General features: G+C 38.8%; 1 protein-coding gene across 4 annotated transcripts; it reads left to right on the forward strand.

Moving 5' to 3' along the window:
* Window positions 1–195: 195 nt before the first annotated feature.
* ZWINT (ZW10 interacting kinetochore protein) lies at window positions 196–13,638 on the forward strand. 4 transcript variants are annotated; one of them, XM_053584596.1, is made up of 9 exons: window positions 196–287; window positions 1,758–1,848; window positions 2,000–2,123; window positions 2,295–2,461; window positions 2,618–2,674; window positions 3,192–3,334; window positions 3,415–3,610; window positions 3,703–3,782; window positions 13,482–13,638. In XM_053584596.1, exons 1-8 carry the CDS (start codon window positions 247–249, stop codon window positions 3,775–3,777), a joined length of 894 nt encoding a protein of 297 aa, XP_053440571.1. In that variant the 5' UTR covers window positions 196–246; the 3' UTR covers window positions 3,778–3,782; window positions 13,482–13,638. The 4 variants fall into 4 exon arrangements, with proteins under 4 accessions (XP_053440571.1, XP_053440573.1, XP_053440574.1 ...); XM_053584598.1 differs by lacking the exon at window positions 13,482–13,638 and adding an exon at window positions 5,725–5,963; XM_053584599.1 differs by lacking the exon at window positions 13,482–13,638 and adding an exon at window positions 3,977–4,073.
* The last annotated feature ends 1,544 nt before the right edge of the window (window positions 13,639–15,182 follow it).

Here is a 15,182-nt window from a genome sequence, read left to right on the forward strand (position 1 = left end):
GTCTCCAGCACCGCCCATTGGCTAGCGCGCAGGCGTAGAACCGTTCGCTGCCGGACTCAACTGCGCCTGCGTCAGGCGGTGGGCCGCACCAAGACGTGAATCCGAGCCTGCCAATTAAAATGCAAGATAATCCTTTATTCCCGCCCAGTGACACGGCAGCCAATCGCCTGTCCCGGCGGGCAGTGCGCGGTGAATACGAAGCCCTCTGAGGCGGGGGTGAAGGTAGCTAACTCGGCGTTCGGAAAGATGGAAGCGACGGGGTCTGACACAGGAGCGGCATCCCTGGAGTAAGTGTTTCGGCCGCGGAACAGCTGGGAACGAGACGGGGCGGATCTTGCGGCATCCTGCGGGCAGTGGTTGGTCCTCTCGATCCGATACAGCTGTTTAGATTCGCCCCTACCCTGAGGTGATCCGATCCCCGTCCCCAGACAGGTTTCTGAGGTGATTGTTGTCCGGCTCTGGGAGTCCGGCCTTGGAGGGACTGTTCTCCGCTCCGCTTCCAGGAGTGTGCCCTGGAAGGAGACGTCTGCCCTAAAGTTCTTTTTAAACGGGACATCCCCGCCTGCCTTCCACATCCCGTCAGGCGTCGCCGTTCTAATAATAGGAGACCTTCCATCCTGAAAGGGCCTTTTAATTTCCGTCTTCTGTCCCAAGACAGTACTTTCCCAATCGGTAATTGTATCCTCATTCCGGCTTCTCAGTAGAGAGCTCCAGTCCTAAAAAGGAAAAACCCGGGACCCTAGAACAAGGCGTCTTGCCCTCTGTCCCTGCTCCAAGGCCAGTGCGTCTGCCAGAGGCTCCCGAGGGCCGTCAGAGCTTTGTCCTCAGCCCTTTCCGCTTTCGTGTGTATCCACCTGTGTATTGGTCTTTGCGGTGGTTTCTATTCAGTGAGACACTCCGTTTAAAATCGCGGCCCCTTCCCCACACTACTTGTTCCCTGTCAGGGTGGCAGCCTGCCCTTGGTTCTGGGCGTGCTTTTGTCCTAAGAATGACTTGATACACCAAAGTGTGAAGTCCAGCCTCCTGGTTCTGTTATCCTGGTTCTCTGGCTGCTTTGGAGGGAAAAATCACCAAAAGGCCAATACAACAGAGGGACCTCAGGCAGTCTTACATAAGCAGCTCTTTATTATGAAAGGTTCTCTGGCTGCTTTGGAGGGAAAAATCACCAAAAGGCCAATACAACAGAGGGACCTCAGGCAGTCTTACATAAGCAGCTCTTTATTATGAAATGGAACAAGTTTGTCTCCGAAAGTAGGGAGAGAGACACTGACTCGTCACTTACTGTCTCAGGTTGTTTCCATTGATTGGCCCAGGCCTGGGGTAGGCCCTTGGGAGTGTAGGTTGTTAGTAAATGAGCAACAGATGTCCTCAATTCCATCTACCTGTATGAGTTCCCGCTGGGAGAGCCCGCCCGCAGGGGGTGAGGGTAATTTTCAGATTGATAAAGCATTCCCGCCTTTCTCTGGTTAGTAGGTGAAGCGGTTGTTCAAGACAGCACCAAAGCAGGACACCCAGGAGATTCTAATTACCTAACAGACTGGCAGATATATTTTCTGTTGGCCCTTATTACCAATGTATGTTCTCCAGGCACACACTATTCCTGGTCTGATGACGTAGACCATCTGGCCTCTATGTAGCCCCTAGTGAAGGCAAGACTCTCAGCACTGATAAACTCATTCACATCTGTGCATGTTCATGTTCTCTAGAACAAGTACGATAGGAGACTGCAGTTTGCCCTGTTTTCTTTGCTCCTCCAGAGTCTTGGCTGAGGTGGCAGGCATCCTGGAGCATATAGGCCTGCAGGAAGAGTCAGAACTGCCAGCACAGATCCTGGCTGAGTTTATGATGGTATGTATAAGATGGGTGCCAGCCTTTCAGAAGTCAGGGGTTGATCCTGGCTCCTCCTGTTGAAATGGAGAGCAGATTGGAAGGCCAGCCTATTTGGGCCATAGGACAGGGAGGTAAAGATGTTCCCTGCTTCTACCCTTCCTCTGAACAGGACTCCCAGAAGAAAGACAGGCTGCTTTGCAGCCAGCTTCAGGTGGTAGATTTCCTGCAGAACTTCCTGGCTCAGGAGGACCCTGTTCAGGGCCTTGACCCCTTGGCTTCTGAAGACTTGAGCCGTGAGTAGGCAGGGGATTGAGGGTGGGGCTGGCCTGGGTGATGTAGGAAAGAATATGTCAGTTAGTTCCTGTGTTTGGCTGATGGTAAGACTGAGGCTCAGGATTGCAGGGAAGCAGGCAGGCTGGCAGGCCAGACTCACTTATGCCTTCATTACTGGTGGCTCATCTCAGGACAGAAGGCAATTGCAGCCAAGGAACAATGGAAAGAGTTGAAAGCCACATACCGGGAGCATGTGGAGGCCATCAAAAGTGTCCTGACACAGGCCCTGACTCGGGAGGAAGAGGTCCACAGGAAGCGGACACAGCTCCAAGAGGCCCATGAGCAGCTCCAGGCTAAGGTGCGCTCAGAGGCATTGAATCGGGGAGGGAAGGGCAGACCGACAGGAAGAAGGGAAGAGTGAACAGACTGAGTTTAGCTCATTTACCACCTCCTAAAAATTCAGCTGGGACAATGCATATCTTTTCTCCCTATCCCCCTTCTTTGCTACCGGCAGAAGCAAATAGCTGTGGAAAAATTTAGAGCAGCTCAGAAGCAGCGGCAACTACAACAGGTAGGTTCATCTCCCTAGGAGATTATCCCTTCCCACCACTATGCTGTTACATAGGCTCTGTCTTCTTTCTAGAAAATCTTCATTTTGTTTCTTCCTTAGAGGTATTATAATTTCCAACATGGGCTTGAATCTCAGCATTACTTACCATTTACCACTGCATGACCTTGAGCAGGTCACCTAACTTTCTTTGTTTATCTATGAAATGGAGACAATAATAGCACCTATGCTATGGAGTTATTAATCACTACAGCAAGGGCTTAAAGAAATACCTGGAACATAGCAAGCAAAAGGAGCTTTATTATCTTTGTGCCCATTTCCTGAGAATGCCTCACCTTAGAACAGCTCACTGTGATCCTTTCTTTTCTGTAAGTTTTGCCTGGTTTTGCCTGAAGTGAATAGGGTCCCTTTTTTCATCAGCGAGTCTGAGCCCCAAGGTAGATTTAGGATGGAAGTGTAGGAGAGATGACTCTAAGACTTCAGCATCTGATATGCCATGTCTGTTCCTCAATCCTGGCAGGAGAAGCATCTTCAGCATCTGGGTGAGGTTTCTACAGAGGTAAAGAAGCGTCAGACAGAAATTCAGCAGGAGCTTGAGCGGCTAAGTCAGGAAGTTGACATCCTGAAGCAGCAGGCAGGATGGGAACAGGACAAGCTACAGAAGTAAGGCTGAGAGCATGGACTGCATACCCAGAATAGTCTAGCTGAGATTCCCTCCTTTTACACCTACCATGTCCTTCCAGGTACCGGACCTTCCTCCAGCTGCAATATACACTTCAGGGTAAGCCGCTGTTCCCTGAGGCTGAGGCAAAGATGCCACAGGAGCTTCCCCTGCATCTGGAACTCCCTGAGGCTAAAACTCAGCTGCTGACCCAGCCCCAGGAACAGAACACTGGTGACAAGGAGAAAGATTGTGCCGTGTCCCTCAAAGTGAATGAGGTGAGATAGATGTATTGGCAGGTAGATAGATTGAAAAATTAGCCCTACCCATATATTATATACCCATATACTATATGTTATATTTCACCAAGGCTTCCATACAACCTGCTGGAGACATGAGCTTGCCACAGCTCCCTGAGGGACAAGGGCATGAGAAAGGATTCTAGAGCAGGTAAGACTCCAACTTAGGCTTTAGTGTTCTTGGCCTGAAGTGTGGAAGGAGGGATGGCCTCTAAGCTACTTCTTTGCGTCTGAGGTCTGCTGCTTACTGAACAGTTGGGAGGTGGGAGGAAAAAGCTTATGTTATGGTTGAAGCTTAACAGCTCATTCCCATGCCTGGGCCTAATCCCTCTTGCTCTTTCCCAGTGTCCTGCCTCTACCCTCATGTCAGGATGGATTGAATTCCTGAGTACAACCTGATTTCTGACCATTATCTAGGGTTGGGGGCAAGCTCTGGCATCTAGATTAAAAGTCCTGGGTTTCTCTCAGTTGCCCATTTGTTCATCTTCATATGCTGGTGGGAAGAACTACAGACATTCTAAAGCCAATAACATGAAAGGAACTGGTACTAGTATGAACAAAGAGTGTGCAGATGGAAAGAGTCCCTGAATGGGGTCTCGGGTTGCTTCACCGTATCATGGAGACATATTGGTGTAACTCAAGGAGAAGAATGCTTTATGCAGTAGGCTAATTGAGAGAGGATAATTTTATTCACCAGCCCAGATTTTTTTAATGAATTCAAATGTTTGAGTCTTTTCCTGGTGCGAGGCCCTTGCTATGACCAGGGTTATAATAGTGGGCTTATTTGACCCTGTTTTAGGATAGAGCGCCTAGTGTTATGTTTCTGATATGTTTATACGTTATCTAATACTTTCCTTGGTCACTATTTTCAGACATTCCTAATGCTACGTTCCTGATGCATTTGTGTAGCTTATTTAATACTTTTCCTTGGTCACTTTTCAGTTATTTATATCTCTTCAAAGATTCAACATATGGCTTTTGTGATCTGCTTTTTTTAGTTTCACTGAATTCTCATGATATTGTGATCATTTCTTCCCTTCTATTTTTGGGTGGAGATGTGCTTTTTTTTGTAAACTCTCATTTTTATCAGATGATAAAGTCATGTATTTGGATTTTAAACTTTCAAGGCTATAGATACCTTCTGTATTTTCGCAATTATTCAATTCATAGCATTTTCAATTTTTGTTATTTCATTGATTCATGAGTTTCTTTGAAAATTGATTTGGTCTTCTATATGTTTGTGGGAGGACAATCTAGTTTAATTTGGTCAGAAAATGTCATCTATATAAAACTAATTTGAGGAAAGCTATTACGCCTTTTGGGTTTTTTTTTTATGATTTCATGCGGATTTGGGAAGAGTGTATTTTAGAATTTTATGTAATGTGTTCTATATATCTGATTGTTTTTTTCAATTTTTATCTTCATAGTTTTTGGTTGACTGAATATCACCTGTGTAAGGTGTGTTCAAGTCTCCAACTATGATAGTGGATTTGTTTATTTGGCATTTCTGGGTTTTGTTTTCATTCAAAATTAGCTTTAATATTTCTTTATACTATTACACACTAAAACATTTACTAATAAGGAATGCCAAGTGTATTCATCACTATTTGAATAGCCTACAGGGGATTTATGATTTCTTTTGTGTTATCTCTTCTCAAAATCCAATCTACTTTAAGTTTTCTAGTCTACACAGGTATTTCTGGAATAAAGGGAATGCTTATAGCAGAATTCTTTTGCTGATGAAGTATTCTTTCAGTATTTATGGGTCATAAGTGTGTAGAGACTATGAACATGGACTATAACTTTGGACCTATTTTGTATATCAGAGGCTTAATTTATTGTCTTTAGTAAAACAGTCAACAAATAAGTTTTTGTAAAAATGCTTCTACCCTTTTCTGCAACTTTGTCACCAGTTTTTTTCATTACATCTGCAGAAGTCCATCTATACCAGTGGTTCTCAACCTTCCTAATGCCGCTGCCCTTTAATACAGTTCCTGTGTGTCACAACCCACAGGTTGAGAACCACTGATCTATACAGTGTTCTACATTATAAACTGAAGTAGTTTTTTAATACTTAGTTATATCCTTCCCAGACTGCTGGCTCCGGAAAAGAAAAGAGGGCAAATTTGCATCTACAACCCCCACAGAGACTGCTAAGGTGGTGGGAGTTGACTTGCCCTCCTCTCCACTCCCCTCCAGCAACCAACAGCCTAGGAAAAAGGATACAAGCCCCACAAATTCAAAAGAGAAGCCAATTTGTATATTTCTATTCAATTTGCTTTATATGCTTTGTAGCTAGTTTATTCACGTATGTACAAGTTTACATGTCTGAACTGCATTTTGACTAGTGTTTTTAGTTTTGAAATTAATACTTTTAATATTATAACTTTGCTAATTCTTTTGGTTACCCTTTGCCTGGCACATCTTTCTTCTTGAGCTTCAATCTTTTTTGAGTTTTAACCTTTATGTATTACTTGTATACAGCGTTTAAAAGGTATGGCTAAAGATTCCAGTTTCATAGCATTTGAATGTATGATTTGGATTTATATAAGTTTTTATTCCCTCTTTTTAAAAATTCTTTTTATGCCTTTTAGTTTTTTTATTTTTTATTTTTGTTTTGTCATTTTCTTCTTCTTTTTTTCCATCCTTTTGTTTTTTGGTAAACTTAGCAAAATCTAAAGTTAATTCTGAAGAATCCTGGTCCTTTTCTTCATAAATGGAAGTCTAAAAGGTGTTACCCTTGGTGGATCATCCCACTCTTTCAGAGCTTTCATGTAGAAAAATTTTCCTATCTGAAATGTCTCAATTTCCTTTAGGTAGGGCCTGTAGTTTGTTTAATGCTTTAGTTTTCTTAGTGTGGAAATATTTTTATTTTGTTCTCATTCTTGAAAGTTTTCATTATGTAGTGAATGTTTGGTAGACAGGCAATTTCACTTATCACATTAAAGATGATTTTTCCATAGTTATCTAGCTTTTGTTGCTGATGAGAAGTCAGTTGCCAGCCTAAAAGCCCTTTCTATGACATCATCTTTTACCTACTGGTTACTTAAAATATCTTTTTGTCTTTGGTGCTCTGTAGTTGTCTGATGTTATGAATAGTTTGGTAATTGTCACTTTTTAAGAATTCTAGAGTATTTTCAGCTTTATCTCTTTAAAAAGTACTAGCTTCTAAGACACCAGTTAGACATCGATTAGATTTTCTAATCTTCACATCATGTAGACTCTTTTGTATTTATCCTTACTCTTTCCCTCCAGATTTCATTCTAGATATTTTAAGTCTGTTGTATTAAGTGTATCCAGCCAATCTATTGTTTAATCATCTTCATTTTTGAATCTTTTTCTTATCAAGAAGTTGCATTAGGATTCATATCCTCATTCTCCTTTCCTGACCTTAGGGATATAGCTGAACTTGTCCAAGTTGCTGCAGCAGGGGTCATGTGCCGTCAGGCCTGTAGCTCCTCATGGGGGCCAATTTCTACTTTTATTTTTTATTTCTCGTCTGTGAAAATCATTTAATAAAGAGATCTGACTTCGGAGAAAAAAAAAAAAGTTGCATTAGATTTTAGATTTTTTTTAGATTTTTAGATTTTTTTTTTTTTTTGGCTTACATTTTGAGCTTTTTTATTACTTTAAAACTAATATAAGTAGACCTTTTATCATCAGTGTTTGAAAGGGTCATAATTTACAAGTTTGTGGCTCTCCTACTCGCTTTTTATTAGTATGGTTTGTATGTTTTACTATGAACTGCCTATGTTTCCTTAACTTTATGTTTGTGACCTAGTATAAAATTGAGGATTTTTGTTTACTTCTGCCAATTGCTTGTGGACCCTAATAACATTTGTAAAAGTTTAAAATACATATATTTTGAATGTTTCTTGTGTCTATATGCTATCCCATTTTTCATTACTGCTGTTTTGAGTATTTTCTTCATTAGAATTTTCCAAAACCTTTTTTCTGTTTTGTGTTTCAAAAGCAGAAGCTTTGTCATTATTTTCTTTAATATTGCTTCTAATATGTTCTTTTTATTTTCCTATTGTCTTAATTATTTTCTTTGGCTTTCTTTGGTTTATTTTTCAATATTTGTATAATTTTAATAACTAATTTTGAGTACAAACATTTTTAATATTCTAATTGCATTTAAGTGTGCATATTTTTGTATGACTACCACTCTGATATTATCTCATGTTTTAGTCTGTAGACTATTATTTCTAAATTGGTTGTGATTTTAGTATTGATTTTATTTTAAATCAAGGAAGTTTCTCTTATTGCTTTTGCTTCTCACATATGTTTAGGATAGTGTTTAGTTCCTAAATGGATTTAAGATAATTTTCATTGTTATTTTTAGACCACCAAATTTTGTAATTTTATTTATTGTATTTCATTTGCCTCAAATAATGACACCTACGAATTCCTTTTTATAATTTTTTATAATTACACGTGTTCATATTACATACGTATTTTAAATGTGTAGATGTAATTATGCTATATGCTCTTAGAAGCATATGCTTTTTTTGTTTTTGTTCACTAAATCCAGACTCAAGGAAAATCCATAGAGGGTAATTACACAACATTTGTTGAAAATGTAAGTGGTTAAAAAAAAAATGGAAGAGGAACAGAACACACCCCTGGGGTATTTCAGGTTTAAGTGTGACTTAGAGGATTCTACGAGATTTCAGAGATTACACCCAAAAAGGCATTTTATTTATATGTTGTGACTTTTGTTCTTTTCATATTTTCATAAATATTTCTTTCAGGCCAAGTTCAAAATATTGAAAATCCTCTGAATACATTGAAGGCAATATTTCTGACCTTTTCCATGCAACTAATTGGTAGAACCAGAGAGGTAAAACTTATTCAAAATGCCATCCTACAATTCTTTATGAATGCGTTTATTTATTTATTTATTTTTTAGAGACAGAGTCTCACTTTGTTGCCCTCGGTGGAGTGCTGTGGTGTCACAGCTCACAGCAACCTCCAGCTCTTGGGCTTAGGCGAGAGCCCAAGAGCTGGAGGTTGCCTCCTGCCTTCTCTTGCCTTTGCCTCCTGAGTAGCTGGGACTATAGTGCTGGGCTGTTTTTTTTGTTGTTGAAGTTTAGCTGGGGCTAGGCTCCAACCTGCCACCCTAGGTATATGGGCCCTACTCACTGAGCCACAGGCACCGCCCCGAATGCCTTTATTTTTGTGACTTAGTCCTGTCAGGCAAATATTTTTTATCTGGATAGGCAGCAAAGCTAATCTGTACACTTTTCTATTAATACACTTTTGAACTTTAACTAAGTTTATTGAATATTCTATCCTGCCACCATAAGACATACTTCTGCTGCTCTTTGTTTCTTACAGTGCTAAACTTGTACTTTTTGCAGTAGTGGTGATTAGTAAAGGTCTTGAATATCCCTAAAAATAAGTGTTTTTTTCCCCTGTGCTGTCAGTATGTATTCTTGTAAATACATATATATATATTTTTATTGAGGTATTGTTTTCATGGACTTAAAGTTCCAAAGGGAAGTAAAACAGATAATCTCCAAAGTATATTGAATTAGTAGTCATAACATCTGAGAAGTTTCTGCTAACTTTGAAAATGGAGTAACTACTTATTTTCACAGTGTTTACTTTCTTTCATTTTAGAGCCTTCCTGGGATTAATAAAGCTCATTCCTGTCATACAGAATTTAAGTAAATTGTGTTTGTCGCTTCTTTATACATAAGTTTTGAATTATGAATGAAGTAAGAAATAAATTGATTTTATTATTCCTAGCCTAGTCTTTTAAATGACCCTTTTGATACTTTGAATATTGGGTCCTTAGGAACTTAAGTGTTGGAGTTTGTAATTCACTAATTAACATGTCCCACTGGTACACTTTGGTTTAGAAACTGTGAATAAGCTAGCAGGGGTAGGGAATCTGTGGGCTTCTGATTTCAAAATTGTTCTTTTTTTAAGTTTTAAAGGAGGCAAGAAAAGCTTCATCTTTCTCTGCTACACCCATTTTTAATAAAGGGATTTGTTATGTGAAATTTGGATTTAGTCAAAAGGCCTCACTTGAGGACCTGGAAGGCTGCAAATTCCCTTAAGGCAGCAGGTTCCACATCCTTGAAGGTAGTATGTGTGGAATTAACATATTGTGGAATTTTCTTGTTCTTTTTAAAAAACTGTCACTGTGAGGAGGTAGAAATTTGTTTGTTACTTTATAACTGTAATTAAAAAAATGATCTTCATGGAGCTTTGCAATACAATGTATGTATGAAGATTTGAGTTTGGGTTCATATACATTTCTACATTTTAAATTGTCAGGTAGACTTTTGCAAACACCTAAAATGTGCGTAATTAATTAATTTATTGTATAGTAATTATACCCATGTGCAGGAGTTGATTTTTTTTTTTTTTTAAACCCAGAGTCTCACTCTATTGCCCCCAGTAGGGTGTTGTGGCATCACAGCTCACAGCAACCTCCAGCTCTTGGGCTTAGGTGATTCTCTTGCCTAAGCCTCCCCACTATCTGGGACTACAGGCACCTGCCACAACACCCAGCTATTTTTTGTTGCAGTTTGGCCAGGACCGGGTTTGAACCTGTCACCCTTGGTATATTGAGCCACAGGCGCCGCCCCAGGAATTGATCTTTTTTAAATGTAAACTGACTTCTAGAGATTCTTCTGGCTCCGTGCCTGTAGCTCTGCGGCTAGGACGCCAGCCAGCAGGGCTGCCAAACAACGACAACCACAACCAAAAAATAGCCAGGCGCTGTGGTGGGGGCCTGTAGTCCCAGCTACTCCGGAGGCTGAAGCAAGAGAATCACTTAAGCCGAAGAGTTTGATGTTGCTGTGAGCTGTGACATTACAGCACTCTACCGAGGGCAACAAAGTGGAACTACTGGTGCATGCTACCACGCCTGCCTGTTTTTACTTTGTAGAGACAGGGATTTGTTTTACTGTTTAAGTTGGTGAATTCCTGGGTTCTAGCGGTTCTTCCTAGGCCCACCAAAGTGCTGGGATTAGTGATGTGAGCTACTGTGCCTGCCCTGAAGTCACGTATTGAGATAGAAAAAGTAAGATTCAGTACAATAATTTCAGAATATGAAAGGACTATTCAAAATATAAGATTATTACATGAAAATTTTAAAGGAATTAAACCTTAGAAATGCATATAACTGGCCCAATGTGGTAACTCACTCCTGTAATCTAGTACTTTGTGTGTTGTGTCAGGCAAATTGCTTGAGGTTGGGAATATGAGACCAGCTTGAGCAAGAGCAAGAACCTGTCTCTACTAAAAAATAGAAAAAATTAGCCATGTGTGAAGCCATGCGCCTATAGTCCCAGCTAGCAAATCGGGGGCTGAGGCAGGAGGATTGCTTGAGCCCAGGAGTTTGAGGTTGCAGTGAGCCATGATCATATTCTTGTACTCTAGGCTTGGTGACAGACCAAACTATCTTTAGTGCATAAATATTTGTGCTAAAAACATCATGAAGTGGAATCGTATTATGTAAAAAAAATAGTATTATACTGTAGATTCCCCATGTTATTCAATACATGAAATTATAAAACTTTGGGTTTAATCATAAGAACCAATCACACATTTCAATTTTATTGACCTTTAAAAAGCAGTGATATTGGGCGGCGCCTGTGGCTCAGTCTGTAAGGCACCGGCCCCATATACCGAGCGTGACGGGTTCAAACCCGGCCCCGGCCAAACTGCAACCAAAAAATAGCCAGATGTTGTGGCGGGCGCCTGTAGTCCCAGCTACTCGGGAGGCTGAGGCAAGAGAATCGCTTAAGCCCAGGAGTTGGAGGTTGCTGTGAGCTGTGTGAGGCCATGGCACTCTACCGAGGGCCGTAAAGTGAGACCCTGTCTCTACAAAAAAAAAATAAATAAATAAAAAGCAGTGATATTAACTTTTTAAGCTTGTTATATGACTAATCACTGAACAATAATTTATGCTTTATGTGTGTACTTAGAAAATAACTTCTCTTTGTGGACAGAGGCTGGTTCGTAGTTTCCATAGCCTAGATTACGCCATCAAGATCCTCTAGAAATAAGAGTAATTTGAAATCATCTATTTACTGAAATATAACATTATCTCTGGTTGTTTTATTCTGTTATGGTATAAAAATAATAGACTGCCGGGGAGAAAATGTATGGGTTTCTAGCTTAAAACTCTGTTAATGATGACTGCAATGCCTAACTTTGTTTCATTGTCCACATAAGGAAGAAATGAAAAGGAAAGAAAGAAATAGTAAATTTAGTAGAGAACTTCAATCATAAAAGTCCTCACATTTTTGGCCCAAAGTCTCTGGGAAAAAAAATTTTCCTGAACATTTTTCATGCAAATTTTTAATTTTTTTTCAGTATTTAGATACTTGTGTTTTGTATTATAAAGGAATTTTGGCATTTATTTTTTAACATTTGGTACTAGAATCTTATGTAACAATTGCAAAACACAAAAACAGATACAAAGTACAAGAAATTTTTTGTACCAGTAGCAATAGTACTACCAATGTATAATGTGCATCCCTATTTTTCCCTAAAAAAATTCGTCAAAAAGTGCACAAAATGCGGCAAAATATGGTATGTATATATTCATACATAAAATGACAATAGAGATGAGAGGAGGAAATTAGAGTGACTGCTTGAAGGTTATCAGGCTTCTTTAGATACAGATCCTGCCATTTATCATTTGTTCTCCTAATTCCAGTTACTAATCAAAACAAGTACATACCTGTGGGAGAACGATGAACCACCTTTCCCATAGCTCAGTGCTTTTCCATATATTAGTTATCGGAGGCACATGGCTTTCTGAGAACATTGTAAGTAGTTTCAGCATTGCAAATATCATTTGTTGTGCCTGAATAATAGCCTTCTTATTGTAGTTTTAAACATTAACCATTGAAAATAGGAGGAAAAAAAATCTACCTCATCTGTAATATAAAATGTCTATATTAAAGCATAGTGACTTATTTCACTTCAGTTAGCAAAATGAGTATGGTTTTTCAAAAAAACCTTATAACTGCCATAATAAATTTAATATGTTAACATTTAGCAATCACTAGAGTTTAAAGATGAGAGGAGCTAAGTATTAGGTGCCTATGTCATCCTTGGTATTAGCAGTAGGCTATTGTAATTCTTTTGAGAAATTGATAGTAAAAATTGTATTTGATTAAGAAATGTTTGGTTAGTATTATAAAAATATTTTATACTTTACCTTGTCCACTCCCACATCTATCTACTCCCATCTCAATAATATTCAGGAACTAATTCACTAATTAAATTCAACTCTTGGTGTGGTAGTGGTGGTGATCTAAAAGTATAGAAATGACAAAAGTTGTAACGGAAGAGTTAGTAAATATTCAGGTAATTCCTAATAGTCATCATTATATGGTATATCATACATCTTTTTATAGGAGGCAAAATAAAACCATAGGGCTCTGTCCTACAAGGCATAACTTTTCTATCCAAATAATTCAATGATTTGGACTTTTGAATTACATGTTATGTATCTCTAGAAACTAAGCCCCCGATAAAGTAAGGGTCTGAATTTTAAGGGACAATGTCTTTATTAAATTACTTATCAATTAAAATAGTACTTTATTAAAATAAAGTACTATTAAAATTAAAGTTAAAAATGTTATAATTAATACTTTGTAATATATTGTACTATTTAATTTTGTCAGTTTAGATTACAAGCTATTTGATGTTTTGGTTTTATTTATTTTTTTGTAGAGACAGTCTCACTTTATGGCGTTTTGGTTTTATTAACTAGGTATATTGAGTGTCAAATATTTTAAATATATATATACATGTGCATCTATTCTGAACTGTTAGGCATCATTCTTCATAACTTCATTTTGCTTTATTTTTTAAGGAGTAATTTCAATTATGAAGACACCTGGAAGCTACAGGAATCTCGTCTTACTTTTTTGTAGTTCTGATTGCTATGAACCGTTTGCTTTTTTTTTTTTTTTTTTTTAACCTGAGTTTATTTGCAAAAAATTAAATAAATGGCAGCCTGGTTTAAAAGTCACACTTATTGTCTTAGAATTCAAAGAGATGTTTGCTTCTTGGATGTTTGTCTGAATTTGACAGTATTAAAGTTTTATAAGGAGAACAATTGTTTTATTTTATGTATGTTGAGGTCTATATAAGATTTCTTATGTGGCCAATTATATTGAAATCATATTAAATTCACTGTAATAATCAAAATATGTTATCTTGGAAGACATTGATACCGGAATTTCAGGTTCTTGGTCTCTGTGATTTGAAGAATAAATCCGCAGACCACAGATCGGTGGTAAAACAGAATTTATTTACAGAAAAGTATATGAAAACACTAAAGCTCCTGGAGAGAAAACCCAAATCGGGGAGAGAAGCTCTCTGTCTCTCTCATCTCTCTTTTTCATCCTTTTGGGTCTAGCGGTATATATCGGTTCATGGGTTCCTTGACCAGGAAATGAATGGACACAGTCTTCCCTGGGGCAAGGTGAAGGAATGTATTAATGAATGGACACAGTCCATTCACAGAATTGAGGCCGAGGAAACTTACTTGAAATTGACCTAGGCATAGGAAATGGGGTTCAGTTTTCAGTCATAAGTGTAAAGGGAAGGAGACACCAAGGCGCCAGTGTCTTCCCCACCAGTTGTTCGGTCCCCTTGGCTATTGGAGCCTCCGGTGTGAGTGGGAGGCTTTCCCCCTTGCCTATGCTCCAGCCAGCTGGTGGTTCTGCTGGCTGCCACCGCACCAAAATGGCCAAGGCGGAGGCGGCAGGTCCTCCAGCTCAGCTTGGCTGAGCTGACTGGGGTGCCACCACGCTACCTGTCCTGTATCAACATTGCCACTAAAATTCTAGTTCTAAAAATTTGGGTCAGTTGGAAATGGTTTTTAAAATACAGATTTCAGTTATCTACCTGGGAGATTGTAATTTTCAATTTCTGGTTCGTATTTTGAATAGCCTAAGGTGATTCTGATGCAGTGGATTCAGAGATAAATTTTGTGAGTACACTACACTACAATTTCCCATTAAGACTTCAGCATATCATCAATTCAGTAGATAGTCCTAATACTATGGAATAATACACATGTGTACTTTGAAAATTGAATCTCCTTTTAGAAAACCAGAAGTTGAGAGGTTTAGTATACTTAGAGTTGGATGTGATGTAATGATGGGAGCACTATGTTCTGACATAAGTCTGAAGTTAATTAAGGATGTGCACCGTGAGGCAGAAAAATGATGCTAAAAGAGTAATATGAGAGTGAAAGTGAAGTTTTGTTTTATAATATTTTGGCAAGATAATATAAAAATCACATGTGTATATATGTATATATACACACACAGACACGAACATATTCACATGCAGTGGCCTGAAAAGCAGACATTTGATAAGGTGAATATAAATATGTTAGCCTTACAGCATATAAACTCAGAAAATAGAAATACTTATTTATGAAGAGATAAATTCCCAATTTATTGACTGTTCATCACACAGCTAATTACCCTATTCTTTGGAGTAGCCATGACTATTATAGCCAAGAGTGTGTAGGCAGAAATGATATGTACCACTTTAAAGT

The sequence above is a fragment of the Nycticebus coucang genome, chromosome 3, assembly GCF_027406575.1.
Source record: "Nycticebus coucang isolate mNycCou1 chromosome 3, mNycCou1.pri, whole genome shotgun sequence".
NCBI lineage: Eukaryota > Metazoa > Chordata > Mammalia > Primates > Lorisidae > Nycticebus > Nycticebus coucang.